We start from the raw sequence: 15,280 nt of genomic DNA, 5'->3' as shown, positions 1-15,280 counted from the left end.
TCAGCGCTCTCCTGCTCTGCAGCCCTCGGGGCACCGACAGCCCTTTCCCAGCCCAGCCTGTCAGACGGCTGTGATGCAAAATGGAAAGTGTCACTTCCTGGTGGGGTCCCCAGAGGCACCACCTGGCACAGAACCCGGGGGGCTCATGGGGCTGCCAGGGATCAGGGGCGAGGGGCAGCCCTGTGCAGGGGAGCATCCCGGAATCCCGGCGGGAGGGAACCGCACGCTCCCGGCTTGGGGGCAGCCAGCAGAGGGAATGGCTGCTGGCTCAAACACGCAGCCCGGGCTGGGCTAGGCAGACACGCCAGGGAGTTGTAAAGGACCTTAAAGTCATGTCCTTCCAAGCCTCCTGCCAAGGACAGGGACACCCTCCACTAGACCAGGTTGTTCAGAGCCCCTTCCAACCTGACTTTGGACACTTCCAGGGATGGGGCATGGACAGCTTCCCTGGACAACCTGTGCCAGTGTCCCACCATCTTCACAATAATTTCTTCCTAAGGCAGGAAAAGTTATATGGGAAGCAGCTGAGGTTACTTTGTTTTTTCAAGCCTGGAGAAAAGGAGACTGAGGGGAGACCTCATCACAGTCTACAAGAGGAAGCAGAGGAGCAGACACTGATCTCTTCTCTCCGGTGACCAGTGACAGGTGTCAGGAAGGGTTTAGGTTGAATATTAGGGAAAGGTTTCTCACCCGGAGGGTGGCTGGGAGCTGGAACAGGCTCCCCAAGGAAGTGATCACAGCACCAAGCCTGGCAGAGTTCAGGAAGTATTTGGACACTGTTCTCAGGCACACAGGGGGATTGTTGGGGGTGTCCTGTGCAAAGAGTTGGACTTTGATGATTGCAGTGGGTCCCTTCCAACTCAGGAAATTCTGTGATGAATATCTAAGCTGAACCTGCCCTCTGACAGTCTGAAGCCGTTCCTCCTTCTCCTATCACGACGCACCCTTGCAAAAAGTCTCCCTCCATCTCTCTTTAGTCCTTCTGGTACTGGAAAGCTGCTTAAGGTCTCCCCAGAACCTTCTCTTTTCCAGGTTGAACAAGCGCGGCTCTCTCGGTCTGATCTGCCCTGGGGACTGCAGGGGAAGACTGGGTATCCTCGGGACACAGGACACATCCCCTTGCCCCTCTCTCTAAGGAGCAAGGCCACGGGGTGTTTCCTTACAAGCCCCTTTTTTTGCATGTGGCTGCAGCTGCATCTCGGCCCTGGAAAATGGGGGGTGGTTGGGGTGCTCTATCCCCCGCCTCAGCCCCCAGGGCTGCCGTGACGGCCCCCGTGCCGTGCCCTCGTTAGGGGCAGCGGCAGAGCCCCCCCGCACCCCGGGCAGCCAGCGGGCACGCAAGGATCCCACTCCGAGCTGCGCCTTTCGCTGCGGGAGGATGTCCCGTCCAGGACTACGTTTCCCAGCGGCTCCTCCCGGGGCTGCACATGCTCCATGCGGCTCCCGGCAGCTCCCGGTGCGGAGCCCGGTACGGCGCAAGGGCGGTCGGTGCCGCTCCCGGTGCCGCTCCCGGTGCCGCTCTCGGTGCCGCTCCCGGTGCCGCTCTCGGTGCCGCTCTCGGTGCCGCTCCCGGTGCCGCTCCCGGTGCGGCGCTGCCCGGCGCGGCTCCCGGTGCCGCTCCCGGTGCGGCGCTGCCCGGCGCGGCTCCCGGCGTGCCGCCCCGGCGCGGCATCCTCCCGGCGTGCCCCCGGGAGCGCACGGCCGAGCGATCGCCGGCACGCCGGCCCGGGCCGGCAGCATGCCCCGTGGGCCGCCCTGGACGCAGGCGGAGGTCGACAGCCTGCTGTCGCTGGTGGGGGATTCGGGGGAGGCCGCGCTGCTCATGGCCTCCACGTCGCGACCCAACGAGGCGCTGTGGCGGGAGGTCTGCCAGGGGCTGGCGGCCGCCGGCTACGAGCGCACCGTGGCCCAGTGCCGCTCCAAGTGGAAGGCGCTCAAGCAGGCTTTCCACTCGGAGCGGGAGAGGCGCCGCAGGGCAGGACTGCGCTCGGCCCTGCTGCCGCCGCACTACCGAGCCATGAGGAGCATCTGGAAGGCGGCGGGGCAGCCCGTGTTTGGCGAACGGAGGATGCCAGGTGGGTGCCTTGTGGATGCCAGGTGGGTGCCGGGGACGGGCGTGTGGGCTCAGCAGCGTGGCTGGACATGGGGTGCTGGTAGAGCTCTGGTGCTATGTGGACACCCAGGGTCTGTTGATGGTCTTTCTTTTTCCGCTAGTCGTGATGAGGCTGCCCTCCAGAAGGCACAGGTCAGCCCTTGCCACACGCTCTCCATCCTCACCAGAGCCACCAGGTAGCCATGGGCTCAGGCAGCTTGTCCTGGCTGTGAGGTGGTGGACACCTCTGTTCCTCCAGTTACTGAAGCTCTTTTCTGCACCCCTGCAGAGCACGGCGTTGGCAGGGACACCCCCACCATGCTGCTGTCACTGATGCTGCAGCGTGCCAAGGACGAACCAGAGAGCCGTAAGTACTGAGCTGCCCTGCTGTGCTGAGCTGCATGGCTCCAGCCATGGCTCCAGCCAAGCCCATGCCAGCATGGTGGGAATGGGAGGCTGAGATGACCAGGGGATCCATCAAATGTCCTTCAGCAGGGATGGTCAACGATGGGTGTGTTTGGACTTCCGTCTCCGCAGGCTTTGGCTCCAGACCAGCCCCAGAGCGTGTGGGGATGGGGATGGCTGGGATAGGGCAGGAGGGAGCACCAGCCTGAGGGCATGGCAAGGCTGCTGGCTCCCTAGGGGAGATCATGAGGCGAGAGGTCTGGAAGGGGCAGTGGCCCTGATACTGCGCAGGGGTCTCGTGGTTGGTGGCATTGCAGGGCATGTGACTCCCTTCCCTTCAGCAGTTCCTGGCTCCTCACTGGCCTGGTAACATCATAAAGCTTCAGGTGAGTTTGGGCTGTGTTTCAGGGCCAGAGCTCTGTGCAGCTCCCCTGCCCTTCAGTCCACCCATGTGTATAACCTGTAGGCCCCTCACTGCTCGCACTCCTGGGAATTTGGCCCTGAGGTGATGCAGGATACATCCCTGAGTCTGGTTTGTGTGGGCACCCCGGCCATCTTCCCACACTGGGTAACTACCTTCTGTCTGCCCAAATTCCCCCTGCAGTTTCAAGTGGATGTGGGATTCTTCTTCTCTTCCAGTCCTAGTGTGTTGTTAGGGTTGCTGTGCACTGCTCTGCCACTGCTGCCTTCCAGCCCAGAGGTGGCTGCATTGCAGTGGTGGGTGAGTGACTCCTGCTTTTGTACCTCGCTCTGAAGTGCTTTGGGGCCCTGCAGGGCGCTCTGGAGCTGTGGCTAGGGCACGTCAGGCTGAGGGGCTGGCCGGGGCAAGGCGGGCAGACCCCGGGCTGGTGGTGATCCACCAGCAGGTCCCTTCAGAAGCCGTATGTCTCCTCTCTGCTTTCTCCCAGCAGCTGGTGGGGAACACATTGCTGGAGTGCCACCCACAGCCCCTGCCATGCCACGTAAGGCTTTCCTTGCCCTGCTCAGCCCAGTAAACCCCCTCAGCCCCACAGTGGGTCAGCCCCAACCAGGGTCTGGTATAGTTCTCACTGCAGACACCGGTTGCTGCCTCTCTTCCCTCTCCCTCCCGGGTGAGTACCATGCCCCAGCTACCATGCTTGTGTGCCCTGGCACAAGCTCACAGGCTGGGTCTGCTCTCCTTCCATGATGTCACACTGACCTGAAGCAGGAAGGAGCTGAGGGAAAGGCCAGTAAGTGTCTCCAGCTTTGAGTGAATCCTCATGCTCCAGGACACTGCTCCATCCTGTCCTGCCAATGAGAAGGGCACGGGCTCCCAGAGGCAGTGCCTTCCCAGGGCTCTGTGTCGTAGGCAGGCTAAATTTGGGTGTCTCTATCACTCTTGCTGTTTGCTCCATGCCAGGCTTTCGTGACAGGTTTTCCTGGTGAGACGTCCCTGGGGATGGGAAGAGGAAACCGAGTGCTGCCACTGGCTGCTGCAGCCACGGGCTCCCACGGGACAGCAGCCACAAGTGAGCAGCCAGCAGCAGGTAAAGATGCATCAGACACAAGCCTGCATGGTGGGTGCTCCCTGCAGCTCCACGACAGCCTCACAGGGAGCTCTCGGAGCCATGGTGAGGTGCCGCTGACCCCTCTCTCACTGCAGGGTCTGGCGTGACAGGCTTGCTCCAGAATGTCCAGCAACTGCTGGTGCAGATCCTGTACACATCACAGCAGCAGCAGGCACTTCTGGAGAACCTCTCCTACAGCCTCGTGCAGGTGGGTGAGACCCTGCACCAGCTCCTGCTCCAGACACAGACCCATCCTGGCCCACTTGGCCACTGTGTCCCCCACGTGCCCCTTTTTAAGGGTGGCTCTGGAGTGCCCTGCCACCCCGGTGCTCCTCACACTTCCCCGGATCACAAAGAGAAGCCTCAGCTGTCCCCTGATGCCTGGTGCATCCCCCCCTGAGTGCCACCATTGCTGGCCCCAGGAGCAACAGCTTTGCTACAGAGCCATGGCACATATCTTTATATCAGAGGTTCCAGATATTTTTGGAGTTTATACTAGAGAGACATTTAATAAAATTAAAAATAGCTTTTCTACCAGTGATGGCAACTGACCAATTCTTTCCCCCTCTCTGGGGAATGTTCCCCTTCTCACTTTCGAGATGAGCATGAGGGGAACTCAGCTATTTACAGACTCAGAAACTCCCAGCCCACACAGCATGGGGCAGAAGTAATTTATTTACCCTTTACAGCAAGCAGTACCTGGGGTGGGCATCAGACGTTCCTGGGAGATGTGCTGCTGCCTGTGGAGCAGAGCAGGGCCAGTTCCAGGAGTGGAGGCCAGGAAGCCCAGGCTGCATCCTTCCGCAGGAAAGGAGGCTGGGGTGGGTGATGCTGTGCTGGGGAGGCAGCGTGTGCAGAAGCCGCGGTCTCTTAGTGTCCAGGTTCTTGGCAGACTTCTTCCTGGGGCTTTCACAGCCTGGGCTTGCCACACGCTCTGATGAGGCCCTCCTGCTCCAGGAGGGATCCTCCTGCTTCAGCACATGGATCATCATCATCAGGTAGCAGTAGCTGCAGACATACCATAGTGTGTGCCTGGAGATGGGACCTCTGACGCACACCTGGACCCCCCACCTTCACCAGTTTGTGCACAGCCTCCGTGGGGATGGGGCAGGGTGCTGTCTGCCTTCAGAATCTCTGCCACATCCAGGAAGAGGAAGTGTACATCATGATGTAGACATCATGAAAATGGTGTGCCATGCCAGATGCCACGTGCTGGAGGGCTGGCAGGTGGCCTGCGACTTCTCCCAGAAGAGGAGGAGACCGTGCAGAGGCCAGTCCATGCCAGATCAAGCCCAGGCAGGAAGGTGAGCAAGCAGTCCATATTGAAGCAGCTGTCATTCCAATTTGAGGATGTATGGATGATGGATTGGCTCATCACTGCCTGGATGCCATGCACGACTTTCAGGGTGAGGTTGCAGTACGTCCCTGTAACTTCCCAGCTAGGTGTCCCTGAACTCCTGCCCTTTCCACCCCACACCCTGGCCCACTGCCTGCCCCACCATCTTCCAGGAGCCTGCCAGGGCACCCCACATCCTCCAGGTGCACACGGCAGCTGGCTGGAGCACCCCACATGTGGCCAAGCTGTGGATAGGGACCAGGGGCACAGTCACAGGGCCCGACAGCAAAGTGGCAGGGGGACAGCAGGTGTCACAGCAGCAGTGAGCAACAACATCACAGCCCAGACATCATCTAGCAGAGGAGAAACATGGGCAGGTAGTGCTGGAAAGGCCTGTGGCGCCCCGGCACTGTCCCTCATCCCATCCAGCTGTGCACCCTGGGTGGGAGAGAAAGGCATGCCACAGAGGCACAGAGGCCTCGTGATGCAGTGGGCGAGAGCTGGGGGCTGTGGGGCTGCTGGCAGCAGGGCCAGCCCTGGTGGGCACGGTGCTCCCACCACTGCATACAAAACATCCTCTGTGCTCCCAAGCAGGAGCAGAAACCGCCTGGCTGCTGGCCAGCCGCTCTGGCCCCAGGCCTCACAGTGATGGGGCCTGCAAACGTCTCTGCCCCGGATTTCTCTTCCTGGGACCTATCAGGGCGGGCAAAGAGGAGAGAAAGGTGGGATCTCCCTTCCTGAGCCCTGCTGCTTGCACTGGGGAAGCTCCGATGGCTGGGCTGTGGTTGTCCATGCTCCACACTGACCTTGCTGTGCTCCCCATCATTCCACTGGTTGTCCTGTCGTGCTCCCAGTCAGCCTGCTGGGATCCCCGTGATCCCACCACACTCCCCAACACCCTGGCCTGCTCCCTGCCATTCTGCCATGCTCCTCACTTGGGTCTACACCCACTCCTTCCAGCCCTGAGGCACTACAGCACCAATCCTTCAGCTCTGGGGTGCTGGGGCAGTGGGGTGGGCTCTTCCCCTGCATTCAGGAGGTGAAGGGTGTGAGGGGTGCTCTGAGATGGGGCTGCAGGAGGGGGCTGGCAGCTGAGAAGGGTGGTGTTGGGGGATGTGTGGTGTCCTGGGAGCTGCAGGTCAGGGCGCAGGGGATAGCAGCAGAGGTATGAGTGGGACACAGCGATGTGGGACACTGGGAACCGGGATTTCCCCGGAGTGGTGGGGTGCAGTGAGAGGTGCAGGGGGCACAATGAGCGGTGCAGTGAGGGGTGCATTGAAGGGGGCTGTGGGAGGAACAGTGGGGTGCAAGGGATGACAACGAACAGTGCAGGGGTGCAGTGAGAGGCGCAGGGGGTTGCAGTGAGCGGTGCTGGAGGGTGCAGGGGTGCAGTGAAAGGTGCAGGGAGGTACAATGAGGGGTGCAGTGAAGGGTACATTGAAGGGAGCAGTGGGGGGAAAGTGTGGGGTGCAGAAGATGGCAGTGAATGGTGCAGGGGGGCAGTGAGAGGCTCAGAGGGCTGCAGTGAGGTGCAGTGAGTGGCACTGGAGGTGCTGGGGGTGCAGTGAGAGGTGCAGAGGGACACACTGAGGAGTGCAGTGAGGTTGCAGTGAGGGGGGCATTGAAGGGCGCAGTGGGGAGCAAGTGTGGGGTGCAGGGGATGGCAGTGAACGGTGCAGGGATGCAGTGAACGGCACAGGGGGCTGCAGTGAAGTGCAGTGAGCGGCACTGGAGGTGCCGGGGGTGCAGTGAGGGGTCCAGGGGGCTGCAGTGAAGTGCAGTGAGCGGCACTGGAGGTGCCGGGGGTGCAGTGAGGGGTCCAGGGGACTGCAGTGAAGTGCAGTGAGCGGCACTGGAGGTGCCGGGGGTGCAGTGAGGGGTCCAGGGGACTGCAGTGAAGTGCAGTGAGCGGCACTGGAGGTGCCGGGGGTGCAGTGAGGGGTGCCGGGGTTGCAGCGAGAGGTGTAGGAGCGTGCCAGGGGTACAGTGAGGTGCAGTGAGCGGTGCAGGGTTGCAGTGAGGGTTGCCGGGCGTGCTGAGCGGTGCCAAGAAGACGCACAGCGGCGCGGGGGGAGCGCAGGGATCGCGGTCTCCAGGGTGCAGGTCCCCGCCTGCCTGTGAGGGGCGTGGCCTGGCTGGAGTGACAGCTCAGCCACCAATAGAAACTCAGAAAGGAGAGGGTGGGCGGGTCCAACGGGGCACGCCACCCAATCGCAAAGGCCGTGACCGAGAGGGGGCGGGGCTCCATGACGTCACGGGCGGGGCAGTCCCGGTGGAGCTCCCGCGGAGGACCCGGAGCCCGCCGGGCCCGGCGGGGCTGCGGCATCGCCGCCGCCGCGGTGTCCCCGTGCCGAGGGGTTGCCCCAGCGCCACTCGCGGGCCGTGGGCAGCGGGGCTGTCCTGCCGGGCTAGGCTGGGGCGCCCCACGGCTCCCTGTGCTCCAGCCTCCGCCTGCACACATCCCGTGGCCCCCGCTTCCCGCGGCCCTGCTCCCCTCCGGCCGGGGCTCGGGGCAGCGCCGGGGCAGCGGGGCAGGGCTGCGCCCCAGTCTCTCCCCAGCGAGCCCCGAGTGCTGGGGCGCAGTGCAGGCTCCAGCAGGCGTATGGGGCTGGCACAGGGGGATGCTGGTGTGAGAGGTCTGGGATAGACGAAGCCCTCGCCTTTCCTGGGGGTCTCCATCACAAGCTCTGCCTGGTGAGACCCCCTCTCCAGGCACATGCAATGTGTCTGCACTTGAGGGCTGGAGTGACAGCCAAGAGAGCACAGGGAAAAGGGTGGGCTTCTTCTGGGGCATGCATGATCTTCTCCAGGCTAGAAACACAAGTGAAAGCACCAGTGTGCCTCAACAGGATTTCAGTGTTGCTGTTTAGAGGCCATGGGGCCTGGAGGATACTGCGCTGGGCAGCCTGGGCATACAATTCCTTCTGCCTCTGTTACACACAGCAGCTTGGACAGGGCAGCTGAAACAAAACAGCCAGGGCAGCTAGAATGGATCCCTGGGGTAGTGGAGACGGGGGGAGGATTTTTCCTTGTTTTTAATGGAGGATTTTTCCTTGTTTTTAACCCATTCTGGAGCAAGTCAAAGCTGTACCACCCTCCTGATCCTCTCCCTCCTGCATGGCCTGCCCCATGTCCAGAGCCTATGTTCATGTCTAGAAGAATTGAATTAATAAAGCTGTTACCTGCCAGTGACAGCAAGCTCTTTGCCCCTGTGCCTCGCTCCAGCCAGCACACAGTAACCTGGAGGTGATGAACTGTGCCCTCTTGAGCCCAGCCCCATCTCACAAACCTGGAGCACAGCCAATGTGACCCAAATGGCTGCCCTGAGAGCAGCTTTGGGCTGTGTCTGTAGTTGCCTGCCAATAGTTGAATGCTCAGTCCTGTGTCTTCCCCACTGCATCAGCCACTTCTCTTTTCTTTCCTGTCCCAAAGAGTGCCCCAAGGCCTGGGGTGACCTGATGAGGGGTACGCAGAACTCCTGGCCACAGCTCACCTGCAGCCCAGCTCCAATGGCCACCCTGATAAAGCCCTGGCCACAGCAAAAGCACGAGGTGTTGGCATTAGGAACTGGACAAGGCTCTTGAGCCTTATGAAATCCTTCTCGTAATCCCCCAATATTGAAGGAGAGGTGTAGCAAGGTGGGCGTTGTTGAAAGCGAAGGGAGACGACCCATCTTGTTGTTGATCAGCATCGACTCTGATTTATTGATGAAATCAGTCACCCTTTATAATAGTGTTAATTAACTTCATGCATATTGCAAAATCTGAGCTCACGATAGGTTACAGAGAAAAACTCTAACCCTTCCTTTTGTTTACAATACCCGTGGTTGTTATTGAAACCAAAATTAGTGTTCTCACTGTGATATGAAAAGTTCTCAAAACCTTCATATCTGTTCCCAGAGCAGCCAAGGACTGTTATGGGAAGACTGTCTGAGAATCCTGCTGTTTATAGAAAAGGTGCCTGAGAACCTAGTTATTTACAAAATCAAGCCTGGGAACTGCTGCTTTACAGCTGCCTTTTACTTTCCCATCAGCTGTCTACCTTCATGGCCTCTTTCTTTAAGCCATGCTTGAACCAGGCTCTCCACAGGGTGTGACTCCCCCAGCACCCTGTGCACACACCACCCCTGCATCCTCACCTCAGTCCTCTCTCCCAGGCTGTTGGGTGCCCAAGGATGGGCCTGCATCCATTCAAGGTGGGTGTCCAAAGGGATGGATGTCTCTGGGTTCTCAGGCAACCCAGCTGGCCTTTGGCCCCTTCCCTACAGCACTTTCTTTTAAAAACATGATGTTTTTCAATGGAAATGGAATCACTTTCACCAGCAGCTCTTAGTTCTTCGTGTGTGGAACAGAAGGCAATGACAAAGTGTTTAGGTTCATGGACATGACCTGAAGGTCTCACACACCACAAAACAGCACCCAGAATCTCCCCCACCAAACAGCCATCCAGATGAGATGCAGCACAGCATGGATTAGGCAGAGGTATAATTCCAAAATCCATAACTTAAGTGAAGCAGGAGAGGGTGTCTGAGGACAAGGAGAGGAAGCTGCTTTGATGTGTATCAGGATGTTTATCTTGATATCAAAAGCCCTAGTTCTCTTTTTTAATGAAGTGGCTCCTCCCTTTGAAGTGGATCCTCCTGTGCTGTGCATGGCTGCAGCTCGGGGAGATCCTGCACAGACTTCACCCTCCTCAAATGTTAATTTTTCTCTTGTGATTTGCCTGAAAACTGTGAGACCAAAGTTAAAACTCAGGGATGAGAGCAGCCGAACTGCTTTTGGACCTGCCAGACAGAGGAAGGGGTCAGACGGATTTTTGAAGGCAGGTTGAAGGCAGGGTGAGACAGAGGACAGAGTCAGATTTTTGAAGGCAGGTTGAGGGCAGGGTGCAGGGAGATGCTGTGCCTGGGAGCACCTCCCTGCAGCACCTACAGCCCCGCGGTGTACAAACATTTATGAGGTCCCATGGGAGGAGGTGGGTGTTGCTCCAAGTCCTCCCCCACCACGGGGAGGAAGCCTCCAGCTAAGATTATCCATCCTCCCAACAGGAGACGGCTTCATTAGTTAATTAGAACAACAATCCTCATGGGCTCATCTGGGATTTGTAGTTGTGCTGGCAGGAGATTTGCTGACTGCAGGCAAGCCCTGGGGCAAAGCTGCTCAGGAGGACTTGGCACACGGAGCCCTCAGGGACTTACCTCCCTCCCTCCTGCTGAGCCAGGAGCCTCTGGATTGCACTTATTCCAAGCCCATTTAATTTTAGCCAAAAACATTCCTCTTCAAAATGCAGAGCCTTGTGTTTTAGCTGTGGAGGTGATGAAGCATATTTATGTAAAGTAAGAATAATCTGTAATATTCCTCCCATTGTAGACACCTCTCTCAGCCCAACAGGAAGCTTCAATATGATTTCTCTAATGCAGGCTCCATTGAGAGCTCTGTTCACACATAACAACATATTGCCTAGTGCTTGGGGCTCAAGGGAAATTTTAGTGGTAGTGTTTGAGTGGGGGGAAATGATTTTTAAGGGAAAACTTTAATCTGCAAGCCATAAAGGGAACAGTGGCTTTTCGTCTATGGACAGTGTTCTCAGCCTCTGCTAACTTGATTTTATCTTCCTCTGCAGGCTTGCTTCTTAAGATAAATTTATCCAGGATTGCATTTGGTATAACAGCTTGATTTCTGTTGGTGCAAGGCTGATTTCTCACAAGAGCGACTGCCCTAATTTCCTACCAGTTGACAGCAAGTGCAGCTGCATTTTGTACTCGTAGACTTTGTCCTTGCAGTCCCAGCCCTTCCTCTGCTCACCAGCCAGGATGTGCCAAGGCTCCTCCTTCAGCATCACCCCTCTGTGGGCCATAGATGTCTGCTTCAGGGATAGAAACACTTGGCTTCCTTGTCCTAACAGAAAGAGCTGTCAGGACTCACAGATCCTACTCCAAGATTCATCCAAAGGGGTAAATCTAAGCTGCAGCACTCTGATGCACCCCAGACATCCCCAAACTCTCATTGCTATGGCAACAATTTAGGAAATTTAGCACTGCAAAATTATTTGCAATTTTAAACTGTTGCCAAGATCTTCCTCAAAGGCTCTCTGCGGGTTGTTTTGCTCTTGTTTTTCATGTAACCTTCCCCCCTTTCATGTGCTCTTCATTTTGGCACAGCTCCCTTCCTTGAGGGATGACCTTTCCCACCCATTTACTCACTCTGCTCCTTGGCCATGCTGGCCTTGCAAATCTTGTTAAAGGACATGTTCATTTACTGAAAGTCTCCAGCATGCGGATCTGAGCGGTTCTCATGCTGTCTGCAGGCAGCCTGCCCCCCTGGCTGCTCTATTAATTTCTCTTAGCAAGCTCCCTGATTTCTATGCAGTTCCCTTGATGAAGTTAAGCACGACTCAAGTGGTTTTTCCGCTCGACAGAGCAGGTCTTCGACAGCCCTCTTCTAAATTGCCAGGGATAAAGTCCTGAGTCCAGCCCCCCCGCAGGTTTCCCCACCAACCTCTCCAAGAAACTCAATTAGCAGCAGCTGAAAAATCCTGATGCTTTGCATCACCAGCACATTTTTCCTGATTTCCCATGTCTCAGTGTCCCCCTTTCCTGCCTGCTGCTCCCTTCCAGCCATGTGACCATGGCAGCTGCTGTTTGTCCCTTGACACACTCCCCCTGCAATGCTCTGGTCCCTGTGGGTACAGCCAAGCCTTTGTCCCTCATGCCCATGGCCCCTGCACCCCTACCCTGATGCCAAACTGGGTGTGCCCTGCCACTTTTGTGTTTCCCCACTCCTCCAGGTGTTGTGACATGATGTGCTGCTGGGACAATGCTGGCTCTCAGTGCCCTGAGCTCCCCAACACCCCCTTGTCAGCTCTGGGCTGACTTTGCCATGCTCGGCTCTGTCTCGGTTCTGTGGCACAGGTACCCATGGCAGGGTGTTTCCCAGGAACAGGGCCCTGGAGAGCTGCCCCACGGCGCTGGAGCTGGGCTTTCTCCCAGTGTATCTCCCACTAGTGAGTGCCTGGCTGCCAGCTGCTCCTCACCCAGCGTGCAGCAGACCGGGGTGAAGCTCTGAGGGGTCCCTGATCCCCTCTCCGGAGGGTGGGGATGGCAGCAGGGAGGATGAGACCCGGAGCTGGGGCACGGGGCAGGAGGAGGGGTGAGCAAGCAGGCTGTGCATGGGCTCCCCCAGAGAAAACAGGGTCCCTTTGCATGCACAGAGCTGCGCTCCCAGGCTGGCCATGGTGCAGGCACTGCCTGCAGGGCTGAGGGACAGCCAGGGACCGAGCAGGGCAGGGCCAGTGCCTGTGAGCTGCACAGTGGTGCCAGCCGAGGGTGATGGATGGGGCTGTGTGGGGAGGGCAGTCAAGCCTTGCTACTCTGATGAGAAAATCATCGAGTGGCTGCAGGGTGCTTCAGGCAAACTGCAAAAATAAGAGAGCAGCCAGGGCATTCTCTGAGCCCTTCATCATCCCCGGAGCAGCACAGTGACAGCCGTGTCCGGCCAGGGAGCAAGCTCTGTCTGTATCCACCGCGGGATTTACATTGACTGGGGCGGAAAGGCTTTGCCTCCCTGGGTCTGGCAGCACAGTGAGCAGGAGGGCTGAGCACTCCCAGCGCAGCTCCAGGGGATGATCTGTGCCTCTTGACCCGGGGTTTCATGAGGACACAGGGAGAAAATGCTGAGGCAGGGACAGCAGGGTTACACGTCCCTCCCCACACACCTGCCTGGGGACTCACCAACCCCCAGGTGACCGATCTGGTGACAGCCTCAGCCACCCTTCCACCCACACCTCCCAGCCACGGCGCTTAGCAAGGGGCACAGCACCCCTGTGCACCCAGAGAGACCCCAAACCCTTGGACCTCCCACCAGCCCCCTCCCGCTGCTGCCTGGCCAGGCACACGGGGGCAGGGAGAGGAGGAGGAGGAGGAGGAGGAGGAGGAGGAGGAGGAGGAGGAGGGCTGCCGGGTGCTGCCTGCGTGCGCGCAGTCTGCTGCAGGGCTCAATAATTCAGGCCTAACACATTAAAGTTGCATGGCATGCAATTGCCATCTGCAACGACAGACTGCGTCAGGGCTGCTGGGAGATGAGCGCGGACAGGAGGCGCTGGGCGGGCAGCGTGGGAGGGTCCGGCAGCCCCCGAGGAGGGCAAGGTGAGGGCAGCAGGCGGAGCAGCTCTTTAGCGGGGACTGGCGTGGGAGGAGGATGTGGCAGGAAGCACAACGCCACTGTTTGGGATGGACGTTTCCAAGAAACTTGAGTTGGAGCAGGGAGCGCTGGCCCGATGGCACTGACAGCGCAGGCAGAATGGAGCAGGGATGCAGCAATCAGGGGGATACTGCTCCCGGGGCTGCCGCCTTCTGGTGCATCCTATGTGCCCACTGCATCCCACCTGTCAGGACGGAGGCTATAGAGACTTATGCTGCCCCACACTCGAGTCAAAAACTCTACCCAGCTGTGTCTGTCCCCAGGTCCCTGCCACCACCTGACCTGGAATGGCTCGAATCCCCCCCATCCCTCACCAGCACTGAGGAAGCAAAGCTCCTCATCGGCTGTTCCGGGAGTTGGTTGCCATGGGGATGTCAGATGTACCTGGCTGTTATAGGGATACTGTTGCCATGGTTATGTGGTTGCTGTGCCTGGCAGAGGCAGGGATGGAACATCGGGAAAGCTGTTTACACTGAGAGGGTGGGACTCACAGAGACCCCAACTCTCTGAGCAGGAGGGGAAGGTGGGAGAGTCCAGCCTTCACCCCAAGTGCATCCTCAAGGGGCAGGGGCTGGAGGCTTTGGGGAACCGTGACAGGAAAGCTCATTAGACCCAGAGGGATGGACACACTGGTGCTCCTGACCTTGCCACAAAGGGGAGGTGAGTGATGGGAACTGGAGTCCCCCGTGGTGGGGGAGGGAGGGAGAGGTGGGAGAGGCCCACACACCCCCTGTGCTGGGTGTCCCACAGGAGAGACCTGCTTCTCCATGCTTGGAGCAGGGAGAAAAACCCTTCCTGTCCCACAGTACTGTGTGTTCTGCACTTGCACTGAGCTGCACCCTGAGCTAGGCAGGGGAATGGGGTTCTGCCCACCCTGGGACTGGGAGATGAAGTGAGGATGGGGATTCCCAGCTCTCAGCAGGCAGCCCACGGGCCCCCAGGGACGAGCTGGGCTGGCAGAGAGTGCCTGGATTCCCTCCAGTGCTGCTTGGCTGAGCTCTCTCCTGGGCAGTGCGGTCAGATGCGTGGCCTGTCCTTGAGATGAAAAATGCAGTTGCTGGTTTAATTAAAAGGAGAGGGAGCTCTGAGCTGCACCAGCTGCCCAGAAAAGCAGAGTCTAGCAGAGCTGGTGTGTGGCTCCTTCAGGCTCCCCTGGGCAGCTCTCCTGGCCAAAACCCTTGCCCACCTCTTCCAGGACCCCTCAAGGGTCCAGTCCCATATATGCCACCCCCATGGTGTCTGCTGTGGGGCAGGCAGGGGCTGTGCAGCTTCTTGCACAGGGACAGATCATCCCACCACTGGCTCTGTTCTTGTAGAGTCTTCACAAATTTGACAAGCAGCAGGTTTGCACTTCAGCCCTGCAGCAGTGAGACAGGAGATGAGGGATGGGTAAGGGCGCCCCATGCAGCCCTGACACCTCATGAAACTGGGGTGCACTGGTGTAGGACAAGCTTGTGCCCAGTGTGCGTTCCACTCCACCTCTTGCTGATGTGAAAGCTAAAGCTGAGCTCCTCATCCTCTGGGGGCTGCTACTGCCAGTGGGGTTGCAATTGGACTTAATTAAAAAATTAATCCTTAATCTGTCACCTGGCCAGACAGGACATTCTGTATGGCAGAGAGAGGGCTGGAGGGTGAGCTCAGGGGGAAGGAAAGTGGCAGATGGAGGTTCTCCAATCCTTGTATAAAGACTGGGGTTCCTGCCCAGGCTGCCCAGCTTACT

General features: G+C 58.6%; 1 protein-coding gene across 1 annotated transcript; it reads left to right on the top strand.

The window, feature by feature from the left end:
• Nucleotides 1-73: 73 nt before the first annotated feature.
• On the top strand, nucleotides 74-4,426 carry LOC131571692 (uncharacterized). Its single transcript, XM_058824475.1, has 8 exons — nucleotides 74-100; nucleotides 1,033-1,091; nucleotides 1,293-1,594; nucleotides 1,707-2,075; nucleotides 2,215-2,289; nucleotides 2,382-2,459; nucleotides 3,892-4,005; nucleotides 4,122-4,426. Exons 1-8 carry the CDS (start codon nucleotides 74-76, stop codon nucleotides 4,424-4,426), a joined length of 1,329 nt encoding a protein of 442 aa, XP_058680458.1.
• The last annotated feature ends 10,854 nt before the right edge of the window (nucleotides 4,427-15,280 follow it).

The sequence above is a fragment of the Ammospiza caudacuta genome, chromosome Z (genome assembly GCF_027887145.1).
Source record: "Ammospiza caudacuta isolate bAmmCau1 chromosome Z, bAmmCau1.pri, whole genome shotgun sequence".
In the NCBI taxonomy this organism is placed as follows: domain Eukaryota; kingdom Metazoa; phylum Chordata; class Aves; order Passeriformes; family Passerellidae; genus Ammospiza; species Ammospiza caudacuta.
This window is presented reverse-complemented; position numbering and strand designations above follow the sequence as displayed.

What these genes read in the sequence shown, in the direction of transcription:
- LOC131571692 (XM_058824475.1), top strand. Translation starts at nt 74, where the DNA reads ATGCAAAATGGAAAGTGTCACTTCCTG. An exon ending in ATCCTCACCAGAGCCACCAG is followed by an intron (nt 2,290 to 2,381) that starts GTAGCCATGGGC and finishes GCACCCCTGCAG; the next exon opens with AGCACGGCGTTGGCAGGGAC. An exon ending in CAAGGACGAACCAGAGAGCC is followed by an intron (nt 2,460 to 3,891) that starts GTAAGTACTGAG and finishes CTTTCGTGACAG; the next exon opens with GTTTTCCTGGTGAGACGTCC.